Source organism: Amblyomma americanum, chromosome 5 (assembly GCF_052857255.1).
Source record: "Amblyomma americanum isolate KBUSLIRL-KWMA chromosome 5, ASM5285725v1, whole genome shotgun sequence".
Classification (NCBI taxonomy): Eukaryota; Metazoa; Arthropoda; class Arachnida; order Ixodida; family Ixodidae; genus Amblyomma; species Amblyomma americanum.
In genome coordinates, this window is record NC_135501.1 from 42608652 (window position 1) to 42621302 (window position 12651).

The 12651-nt window shown below is 42.9% G+C and overlaps 1 protein-coding gene across 3 annotated transcripts in view; it reads left to right on the top strand.

Moving 5' to 3' along the window:
• The window catches only part of LOC144134653 (thiopurine S-methyltransferase-like), a 123095-nt gene extending 111316 nt beyond the window's left edge, over window positions 1–11779 (top strand). For all 3 annotated transcript variants that reach the window (XM_077667516.1, XM_077667514.1, XM_077667515.1), the window contains 2 exons: window positions 9075–9119; window positions 11141–11779. In XM_077667516.1, coding sequence (XP_077523642.1) covers window positions 9075–9119; window positions 11141–11241 — 146 coding nt within the window. In that variant the 3' untranslated portion in view covers window positions 11242–11779. The remainder of the gene's footprint in view (window positions 1–9074; window positions 9120–11140) is intronic.
• The last annotated feature ends 872 nt before the right edge of the window (window positions 11780–12651 follow it).

Sequence of the window (12651 nt, forward strand, 5' to 3'; positions counted from 1 at the left end):
TGCTACGCACTTCTGTTACCTTTTTGTACACTGACAGAGCTTACAGCGCAGTTTATTGCATAGGGTACACCTTGAGACTTCAACGTTGTCTAGTTTTATGGAGGCTACGGCGTCTTTGATATTTCTTTATTCCCGATATACGACATGGGGTGGTTCGGAAAGCAGGGGCTTTATTTTGGCACTCTCAAGGAGAATGTTGTCATGCATTTTCAGAACAGCATTAACATTCCGTGTTGACGAGTATGTTAATATCACGTTAGTTGGGAAACTTACCTGTGCAGGCTCAGTGTGGTTTATGATTGTACGGCGGCCTTGTGCTGCAGCTTTTTGCAAGGCATCGTCGATGATCGCCCACAAGACGTTGTCATTGATGAAGTCATCCAAAAGGGCTAATGCCCTGTATATGACCATGAAAAGAAAAGACATCCGAGTTCTAAAGAAAAATTAAAACCTTCAGCGCTATGAAGTTGCTTCCTCGCCAGCACTGCTGCGGAAAGCACATGATTGTAGCGTTGCATTGATAGCTGATACTGTCAAAAAACCTGACCCCCTAAATCCGCTACTATCGTCGATTTATGAAATGTTATTTTATCTAGTGCAGAAATGAGTCTTCTTTCGAATGGGCTAAACTTTCTTTCCGCATCAGGTGCATACAATGAATTTAATCTTGTAAAATGCCTCTACAATTTTGCGCGCAGCATTAGACTGCGGCAGCGTTTCCATGACCGTCCTAAAGCCAATGATAGCAAAAATACGGTGCTCACACTCAAACAATGGACCCCTTCAGCGCAACGTGATAAATATGTGGAAATGTGTATTAAAGCGGCGCAGGACGACATCATAAAACATATAATGTTCCTTTTAGGTACACTTTATCCGGGTACCAATCTGAACCAGTAAAAAACTTGCCGACATCATCCGAAATTATTATAAAGTCGGCAGAGTAAGGCGGCGCTATAGCTAATACCAATACGTCTGATTACAACCGCGAGGGCCTCAGACAACTAGATGACGGTGCTATTTATAAGCGCCTTGATTAGGATCCGAAGTCACACTATAAATCAGAAGTCATTGCCATGCTATAAAGAACCTTGACAGCTAAAAAAAATTGCAGATAAACTGCGCCGATCTTTCATTCCACTTAATCCAGTTCACGGAAGATTTCATTTGTTACCAAAAATACATAATACGAATAACCTCAGCCGCCCAATTGTCGGCGGTGTTGGAATGGTTACTGAGAATATTTCATGTTATGTGGATTCTCTGATTGACAATATTCCTACTATTCTCTTCTTTCGTTAAAGATACCACTGACATCATTTCTGATGTCAACGACCTTAATATCCCGCCGAGCGCGTTCTTCAAACATTAAATTTGACTTCACTGTGTACAAATATACCTTATATAGATAATGTTCATTCCGTTGTCCGCATATAATGAGCACTGCCATCAAAACTTCGTTAATAGCTCCATTTTAAGCACTCTTTTGCAACTCATACTTGAGCTTAACAATGTTGAATAAAGCAGAACTCAGCACGTTCAGGTTAGCGGAACTTCAAAGGGAACCAAAATAATTTATAATAATGTTAAGAGTGTCTTCATGGGGTGCATGGAAACCAAATTCTTTGAGAGCCCTGCTTTTTCATCGTTCTTTTACAGACGAATATTGCTGATATTTTTATAATATCGCACAACGGTGAAAAAGGTCTACTTACGTTTGTTGCCGAATTTAATACTTTCCGTCCTTCAATTTAATTTTCTCATGCGTACTCAACTTGAACTATTAACTTTATTGATGTCACAGTGTCTGTTAACAATAGCAAACTAAGAGCCTGCCTTTATCAGAAGCCTACGGACTGCGAACAGTACCTTCACTTTAACAGCAGCCTTTTAAAACACCATAAAACCAGCAATCCCTAAAAAGTCAGGCCGCCTGCGTTGAAAGTATGTGCTCAAGCCGTCGGGCTTTACAAAAGAATTGCGAAGAAATCCGCAGTGTTCTTACGAAACAGGAGTATCCGGGGCAACGGTAATCGACGACGCCGTGAAACGTGCAGACGCACGTGACCGAGAGTCAATACTGTGCGAAACAAAAGAACTTTATCTTGAAAAAAAAAACTAATTAAATTATTCTTAACCTACTAGGCCTCTGCTCCCACATAACAGGCATTCTAAGAAGGCATCGTGATATCATGACGTAGAGTGACCATTTAAAGGTAATCATTGAAGAACCACCGCGAGCTGTATTCCGACGTGCTAAAAACTTGGGAGATTTTTTAACTTCTTCCACCGTCACCCGTCCTGTGTTTTCCGGTTCTGCACCGCGCAACAAACCTCGCTGTAAAATTTGCCTACAGATGACATCACAGATACCTGTTGGCAAGGTTTCCTGCTACATTGTAAGAATTAACGGGACCTTCGCCTGCCACAGTGAAAACGCAATTTGTCTACTATAATGTTCCGTATGTCAGCTGCCATATACACGTCAAACTGCGGCGTCTTTCACATTAGTCTTTACCAACCATTAGGCTTACAATGCAAGACTACCGAACCTACTCTTATGTATGCATGTAAATGTTTCAGGTCCCCCATTGAATAGAGTAAAAAAAAAAACACTAACTTGGAATCTGGGTTTTCAATGCACTACGAGCGAGAAGTTAGTAAATGGTTTTTATATCACATGTCTAAAGCTGTATAGTGTGGGTAAGCTAACGTATCTGTCTTAATGGCCCTGTACGTCACTGGTATTTTTATTATTTTTATAAAGTGCGTTGTATTTGACTAAAACATGCCTGTATTGTGTCAGCCTGCCACTCCGAATCATTGCCCGTTCGGGTTATATCATCGAAGCATTAGCTTGGCATCGTGCCCCCATTTCTTATTTTTATTTAATTTTTTAATTTTGTACCCTACCCTTTTCAGACGTGTGCGCTCCGCATTATTCTGCACCTTGAGTTGTTCGACACGTGTCTATGCTATCTTGGTATTTTAGATTACCACTGAATACCGAAGTTTAGCGCATTTGCGATTGCATAACTTCGCCCTAATTTAGCTTTTTTTTAATTTATCGACATTGGTGAAGATTGTAATAACGGCACCATATAAACTTAAGAGACTGCCCGTAGCTGAGTTTCTTCAGACGAAGGCCGGTTTCCAGCCGTAACGTCACGAAAAGTAAAAGTGCTTCTTCACCACGTGCTTTCGTAATCAATTATCTTTGAGCGATAAAACGCCCACTAAAGGTCTCCATTGATCAACACCACAATTAAAAAAAAATCCCCTACGCTGCTTGGTTTCGGTTGTTGTTTCTTCTCTCTCTCATATATATATGAAGGAAGCCAACAGTCACGAAACCAAGTTGCACACGAATGCTTCATTTTTTTTTTAATGTGTAGTGCCAATGAATTAGTTTAAAGAAAACTACTTATAAATCAGCAGAAAAACTACCATGCCGCCGGTGGGATCCGAACCCACGACCTCCGAATATCGCGTCCTGTGCTCTATATTCGGAGGTGCTCTTTATTCGGAGGTCGTGGGTTCGGATCCCACCGGCGGCATGGTTGTTTTTTTTCTGCTGCTTTAAAAGCAATTTTATTTAAAATAAATCATCGGCACTACACATTAAAAAGAAAGCATTCCCCTGTGCACCTTGGTTTCGTGACTGTTGGCTTCCTTCATATGTTTGTCAAACGAGCCCCTCATCTCATTTGCCTTGTCTGCTATATATATATATATATATATATATATATATATATATATATATATATATATATATATATATATATATATATATATATATATATATATATATATATATATATATATATATATATCGTACTAATTATTTCGCAGCATTGCGCTGAAATAAGATTTATTTGATTTGAGCGCTATGCTGCGAAATACATAGTCTGTTATTTCCTTCTGTCGGATATCGTGATCAATGTGGTCAAAGGCTTGTGAAAAATATTTTAACGCTACAAGTGTGAACAAGCGTTCTTCGATATTTTTGAGGATAAATACTCTTTTTTTTCTAACAGGCCAACCTGACTACAAAAATTTTACAGAATACATCGCTTAAATATAAATCTTTCCACGGCTTTTGATACGACCAAAATTGATATTTATCTGCAGTTTGTGATTACCGTTTTGTCACAACGTTATAAAAGCCTGGTAAATTTTGGAAGTTGCATCTTGTACGGGAAAACTGCTGCATAGAGGAATAAGTTGTCTTTGCGTATATATATATATATATATATATATATATATATATATATATATATATGTATATATATATATATATATATATATATATATATATATATATATATATATATATATATATATATATATATATATATATGAGAAGTGGGCACTTCTACAAAGACAGTTTTATTTATCAACGTTTCGACCGCGGTGCGGTCTTCTTCAGGACTGTAGTGGTCTCGCGTATGATGACGTCCATCTGACACGAGACCACTACAGTCCTGAAGAAGACCGCACGGCGGTCGAAACGTTGATAAATAAAAGTGTCTTTGTAGAAGTGCCCACTTCTCTTAAATCTTTATTCTACGGAGCCAACGCAACCTACGTTCGTAATATATATATATATATATATATATATGTATATATATATATATATATATATGTGTGTGTGTGTGTGTGTGTGTGTGTGTGTGTGTGTGTGTGTGTGTGTGTGTGTGTGTGTGTGTGTGTGTGTGTGTGTGTGTGTGTGTGTGTGTGTGTGTGTGTGTGTGTGTGTGTGTGTGTGTGTGTGTGTGTGTGTGTGTGTGTGTGTGTGTGTGTGTGTGTGTGTGTGTGTGTGTGTGCGCGCGCGTGTGTGTGTGTGTGTGTGTGTGTGTGTGTGTGTGTGTGTGTGTGTGTGTGTGTGTGTGTGTGTGTGTGTGTGTGTGTGCGCGCGGGAAGGAAGCCAACAGTCTCTGAAACCAAGGTGCATAGGGTAGGAGAATGTTTCTATTTTTTCAATTTGTAGTGCCAATCAATGGGGGAATAATTAGATGAATTTGTTGCTTAAAGAAAATTTCTTATAATTTAACGTTGCGTCATTTCGCTCTGTGCATTGCTCCCGCAACGTTTGAGAGATTCATTTCGGCCATACTACGCAGCTTCAAATGGCACATCATTATGTGTTATTTAGACATCTCGTTATCTCTGTCGGGCATTCTAAGAATACAGCGAGCGCTTCGCGCTGGCCATGGACTTTTTTGCAGATGGCCTTATTCTCACTTCTAAAATTGAAGTTTTGGCTAGCATGAAGCATCGATGCCCATTCACATCGTGGGCCGAGAAGGCGACCGGCCTGATCTTCAGAAGACTGCGGTAGTTTCAGCGTTTCGAGAACCACGGAACGTGAACGAGCTTGAATATTTCTTTGCAATGGGCTGATATTTCTGTTGCTTTTTTCCTTGTTTTGCTGAAGTCGCCAACCCGCTCACATACCTACTCCAGAAAAACGCCTCCTACGAGTGGACACAGGACTATGACTCGTCATTCCACGAACTCAAATTCTTCCGAATGTAGCGTCCTATTCTCCGACACTTCAACCCGTCTGCTCCATCGGAACTCCATGCTGCCGCTGGTGGTGGCGGCATCGGTGCAGTGCTCATCCAGCGCTTTAATGAGCGATAACATGTCATTGCTTACGCCTGTCGGTCCATATGCTAGGCTGAAAACAACTACACTATTACTGAGCAAGAATGCCTTGTGGTTATTTTTGCCAAGCAGTGGTTTCACTGTTACCTGTACGGACGACTGTTAAAAGTTGTAACCAGCCACCATGCCATATGTTGGCTACTCCATCTTCGTGATCCATCGGGCCGTCTTGCTCCCTGGGCCCTACGCCTGCACTATGATAACACCATCTGGAATAAGTCTGTACGACAAAAAGCTGACACCGACTGCATCTTCCGGTTGCCTTTTGATACGATGGAATTTGATGCTGATGACACCGACCATTACATTGCTTCTATATCACCGGAATTTTCTCAAGGCCGCATCTTCCACACTGAGCAACACAAGGACCGTCATCTTGAGCCATTCCTGAACGCTATACAGACTCTACCGGCGCCAGCACTTTTTTATTAGTGATGGTCTCCTATACAAGAAGACCAACTCAACCATCGGTCTTCGCTTCCTCCTCATTGTCCACGGGAATATTCGCTCCTCCGCTATGCGCGTTATGCATGATGACCCAACTGCCGGACACTAGCGAACTTCTAGGGCCCTCCATTCAACTCAGGGTCGTTTTTAGTGGACATAGATGCTTTTCAGTTGAGAAGTTGTGACCAGTGTCAGATTCACGAACGTCCGACTGGTGCCGCTCTTGGTATGCTTTACCCGTTGGCGCCTCCAAACATGTTTTGAGAAAATCAGAGCCGGCCTTTTAGTCCCTTTCAAGAAGTCGCACGAATACAACCACTGGATCATCGTCTGCGTTGATTACCACACTCTCTACTGTGGACGGCCGTCCTTCCCGCGGCTACGGCGCACCACTTGACTCTTTCCATGCTGCATTCTATCATTTTGCGACATGGACCTCCACGAGGTGTCATAAGTGGCAGAGACGGTCAGTTCACCGCCGACGTCATCGAGGAACTTGGCAGCTTGTGCGCATCTGATTTCCGACATTCGACACCTTAGCATCCTCAAACAAATAGGTTAACAGAGCGCACCAACAGAACACTCCTCGACATGCTATCTATGTACTTGGCTTCTTACTATAAGAACGACGACTCGGTTTTACCAGTCATCAAATGCGCCAAACATAAAACAGGCTAAATTTCATTTTTCCTCCTTCATGCGCGTTGGCCCCACCACACTTTCGATACCATCGTCCCTTTCTTCGCCGATGACCATCCGTGCTTAGCAGAGACTCTCTGCCTGGCCTAAGAGGCTGGCCGCCTTGCCCGCTTGTGGGCTCTCGCAACCCAAGAACACTCAAAAGCTCGCTACGACGGCCAGCATCACCATTTAACCTACCTTCCAGGCGAATCTGACTGGCTTTGGCAACAAGTCAGCAAGCGCGGGTTATGACAGGAAATTCTGGCACACTACACTGGTTTTTAGGCCATCGCGGACCAACTGAGAGGCCAGGACCACGGCACGCACGGCTTAGCATCATTGGTCACCGTTGCGCACAAACTGAAGCCAAACGAGTTCTCCAGTTGAAGACCTGCCATTATCGTGATAATGCCTGAATCGCGAAAACGGCTTCAACTGTGGAGGAGAAAAGTGGTACAGACGCGACGACGACAACTCCGGAAGCTTTAACGAAAACGAGGTAGTAGCGCGCATGTTGGTTTTTTTATGAGCCAGTGTCTACCAGCTAGCAGCTGCCACTCGCTGTGTGCGTATGTGCCTGATTATGAAGTTTCAGACGCTACATTATGTCAGCACTGGAACAATCATAGCCAGGGACAATCATATCCAGGGTGTTCTTAACTGGTTTTATCTGCAGGCTACACGTGCTTAGGCTCAGGTTCGAAAATAACCTTGTTATTACGGATTCGTTGGTTGTACTCAGAAAAATTGTTTCGGGAAATAGTGTGTGTTTATATAATCACATGCATTCTTGTTTACAGCAATGCCTATATAGCTTATAAGAAATCAAGAAAACATGCGGCAGTGGTGCATCACTAACTCGAACAACGCTATTGAAGAATTGCACAGGCGGCTGGGAACTGTGCACATAATTATGTGCAATATCTAGCTTTTTCGAAGGATACGTTTTCGGTTATTACCTTGACAAGATCATCATCATCATCATTTATTGTCCCTTAAAGGCCCCTGTCGGGGTATTACATAAGGGGGGAGCGTATACAAGGTTGATGTGGAAAAACAAAGGTCACAAAAATATAACAATGCAATATAGGAACATAAAGAGAAGCAAGGAACGCGAATAGTTAGAACGGTGCATGTAAAAAATGCCTTTAGGCCACAAGCACCACACACGTCGGCGAGAGGTTAGGGCAAAAAAAAAAAAACATGTCAACCCAGGTGATCTAACAACATCGACTTAAACCTTGTCGCATCGTGCACATTTGTTAGTGAGTCGGGCAGAAGGTTCCATTCTTCAATTGCGGTCGGAAAGAAGGACTTGTTGAAAGCATTGGTGGAGCCATGAAGTCGTTGGACGCTATTTGACTTAATTGAATGAATTTGAACAAATCACCGTCATGTGTTTTATCCCTGCGTAGTTCTTTTGTAATTTGACTGCTGAAACATTGGAACTCTTTCCAGTAATTAGGATCTTGGGACATGATAAACTGATTACAAATCCTATTTTGCTTTTTGTTTCTTTGAGTAACTTCTTCATAACCCAAGGCTTCCGCATCATGGAAGGCTGCTTTCTTTTCACAAAAAAAAACGGAAGGTGTCTGTCATGGCAAGAGGAAGACATGTGCGAGAAAACTTCATACGCGAGATCAGGACATTTCATTGCATAAACCTCTGTCCTCTCCATATGCTCCTGTTCTTCATGAAAACTGCCCAGCCCGCTTACTGTGATTTCTTGTATGATAGTGCCAGTGGTGGCTGATTGGTGACATTAACAATTTATACTTAAAAACATGGCCACGTGATCACTCAAGCTGAAGGGCATTTCTCAAGGTGGTCTGAATGTTCTGCATCGAAAATTTTTCGGTATTCTTTAAGGCACAAATTTAGCTATTATGTCTGCCCATTGTAAAAAGGGGTGCTTAAATATGTACTGGCTTATTCATGCTGACTGCCTACAACTATGCAGTAGTTCAATCTTCCTAGAGCACTTTGTTGCTTGGCAAAACTTGACCGCAGCACCCAGAAAATGAACCGCCTGCCCTAGACATGAAGAAATATTTTGCGTACTCATTGGTTAAGACTAGTAGATACTCTGTTACGGACTGAATAAAACAGAACACCTAGTTTGTCCTTGTAAGCGGTTTTGCTTTGCAACACCATTTGTCTAATTTGCATCCAGCAGTTATTTTATGTGTATATTATTGCCAGCACGGTAGGCTTCTGCTTTAAAATTTGCTCCATATTTCTCCCCGGTGTTAGAAACTGGTTTTCTTTTTCAGGTCCACCGCACAATGTAGCCGACTCGGACGTGATGGAGCTATTTGGTGAGTTTCTTCTGAGCATTAAATGTTGTGAATCTTCTAACCGATTAAAAGTTCCTTTTGGAGTTCTACGAACCTAACCAAAAAAAGCTCTTCCAATTTTTATAGTAAAGAAAGGAATATAGCTAATGAGTATTAACATTATTTCCATACGTAATCTCTGCTGGCATGAAACGCCTTGTGTCACCTGTCCTGGCGGTAAAAATTGAGGTCCTTGGAAGCAAAATTTTGTGTGCCTTCAACAGTCTGGCTCAGTTCCCAATAATTCCTCTGAAGCAGTTTTTCCAGTGAATTCAAGGTATGATAAACTATTCGCGCAAGATCTGGACCCAGGTCGGTGCATGATATACATGGCCACCTCAATCCCCAGAAGGTATCGCGTTTTTATTAAGCATGAGTACACCCTTGGTATTATGCAATAGTAGTTCCATTTGCTTCAATGCCTCGTGTGCCCGTTTGTACTGCAGCCAGTACAGATCTGCAGCAGAAGTTCTGCCTGTTAGTAGAAGCTCGTAGTGTACCACTACACGACTTGACCACTGAAATTTGCAGTGGAGACAAACGGCGTCGAGACCGTTTGGGGGTGTCTTTGTTTCGTGTCAGCTCTTTGACAGTGTGTAGCATGCCAGCTTGCTTAACGTAAACACCGTCCTTACGCGCTTAGGTGAAGTCAAGTTCTTTAATCAGAAATCTGGAATCATGCAGGGAGCTAAAAGAGTGTGTAGCTGCGATTTGCCTCTACAGCCCTACAGCAGGGTCTGCCCGTCCAACACCTGTTCCGGCCTTTATGGAGTGCGTCAAAAATGGGGAAATCTCCCAATATGAACTTCAATGACCAATATGAGGAGGTTAATTGATTAACAACGCTATTCTCAAAGCTTTCACGTATTCAGAGAGGTCATTCTGCGGCTGACAAGTTTAACAAAAAGTCACACAACCCACAACTACGGTCGGGATGCTTCGACACCTTGAATTAACTTTGTTGGAGACCTGCTGTGTGAGACATGTGACTGCAGTGAGGGCGCAACACGGGGCACGCGCTATTAGCGGGAAGTGTTTTCGGCAAATCTGGACCGCAGTAGCGCGTGACAGAGTTTTTACGGACCTATATTACCTTATATTAAAAGCAATGATAGGAACCGCAAGAACTTTTTTTTGTTACCTTTAAGCAGCATACCTCAGAATAAATGTATTGTTTGTTTTTATCGTCATACCATTCTTCATATCGTTAAAAATATTTTGTTATTCGAGCTCTTTACAATTGTGTCCAAACAAGAAGCCCGGCAGCACGTATTAAGATTACCCGGTAAATACATGCCGTAGTTTCCTGATAAATAGAGTTACCATGGTGGATCAGTTGTAATTCTCTGATTACAATTTTGCGATTCTATGTACCCATGACATCACTACGTGCTCTTTAGTATGCTAGGAAAGTAACGAAACCCTGATCCATGGGCTCAACTACAAGCTTTTTCAGCTTCCCCGATGTGCACTGTGCCCACTTTGACGATTTCACACGAATATATCCAGGAAAGCGCTCCCCTGTCGATGGGATTGCAGTCAGACAGTTAAAACAAAAATGTATTCTGGAGCCTTGAAAAATGTTTTTAGGCAACATTATCTTTCAGCTTCAAGTCTAGAATTATCAACAGTCTTTTTGAACTTTAGAATTGTCTTTTCTCTAATATTTCTGCTCAGGAATAAATAAACCGCATTGTTTCAAGACGCCGTTTATGTTATCTTGCGATAGGTAAGGGTTCAACCTGGATGCAGTTAATGTCAAGGAAAATTGAAATTTAGCGCTTAAATTGCAGCATCACAGCAACGGCTCAATTTGTTAAGCCATACAAGCTTTTTTTCATAGCTCTAATTTATTCCTCAAAGAGGGCTGTTTCTCACATAATATGCTTTACTTTGTACCTACGTTACGTGAATGAGCTTCGAGCTGCCTGAATTTTTCTCATTCTTTGTCAGAACAAAATTTCCTTTCAGTCGTTAATTATCTAAAATTATTAATATTTCAGGTGACATCGCCACGCTAACGAAAGTGTGCGAATTGGTGAATGGCGTCACCGTTACTGGCATCCCAAGCCTCTACGAAGTTACCTGGTGCATCCGAGGATAGTCACAAGGTGTCACTACTCCCAAGCTGTCACGCGGACTGCGCTGCTTGCCGAACGTCTTTTTCAAGAACCTTTCTCATGTTGTGCTTGCATATTGTACTGTTATGCGAGATGTCTTATATTACGCCTTGGTTCCTCTAATTCTGCAGTTTCATTTAGTAAGTGCTTTATGCCTCTATTTCTTCACAACACAATGGCTTTACCATGCACAAAAAAATAGTTCATCATGGCCATTTGAAACGTTACTATCTTCCTGTGCCATGAAGACCGCCGCGCAAACGCTAGAGCGCCTTTGTTTCAATCAATTCAGCTGTGAAACCTCTCTATCACAACACCCGCATTTGTAGCAATGGCCGCCATGAGCGTGAGACCTGACACTATACAAGGACGCTGGACTTCGTTAGTTAATGGCGGGGCGGTACCTTGTTGCAGTCGCTCGCCTCAATGTACAATGCCAAAGAAGGCACCAAGGCAGGAGGTGTGCAGGAGGCAGGAGCTCAGCGTTCTTGGAATAAAGCTTTCTTTGTAGTCTTGCCCTTCGCCTCTGCCGGCTTCAAGACAAAAGCACACCAAACTGGTTATTTTAGAACGAGACCACAAAGAGGCCACGAGATGCGACTGTGCGATGGGGTCGCATTTCAGTGCTTAGAATGGCACGGCCTCATGCCCATATGCTCTTCTTTACGAAAAACTTTGAATATCACGTTGTTGAGACTAGGCGTAATGAAATGTATTTCAGTAAAGCTCACAATGCGTTCTCAAATGTATCAGCAATGGCTGCAGCCGCAATCACGTGCCGGTCATGTCATTGTCTCCTTTTCTTCGAGCCGAGCAGCTCGCTTGGTCTCCCTGGATGTTTTACGGCTTCTAGTGGTGTTGCAATCAGCAGTTTCTATTGCGCGTGAGGATGGTGAAAACTTTATTTCCGACGATGTGGGAGGCCCCCTACTGCCGGCCCCTGATAAGCAGGCCTAGGGGACGGGTGCCGGGACCTCCGTGACTAAAGAATGGCGAAGATACATTGGTTCTTCGCGCCGCCAGGCGGACAGCTCGTTGCTGGTCGGCAGGGCCTCGGTCCGCAGCAGCAGGACCTTCCAGGGTTCTCTACATTCAATATTGTGCCCAGCGCCCGGGGATTCGGGGGATTCCCAAATTATGCGATCGAGGGTCCCCCTCGCTCCACACGTCGTACATTTATAGTTTTTTCTATCATATACGCGGGCGCAAAACAATCAGACTGATTTTGTAAACTTTTCTTGCTGTAGTCTTCGCCAGGCGACGGCTTCTTTTTAATTAACCTTGGGTCCGGTGGGGACACCAGACGTCTCCCTAACCTATAGTAGCCGGCGACCTCCGCGTATGTTCCCGAGTATTCGTCCATCCGTTGGTAGTCGGGCGGCTCTACAGTTACC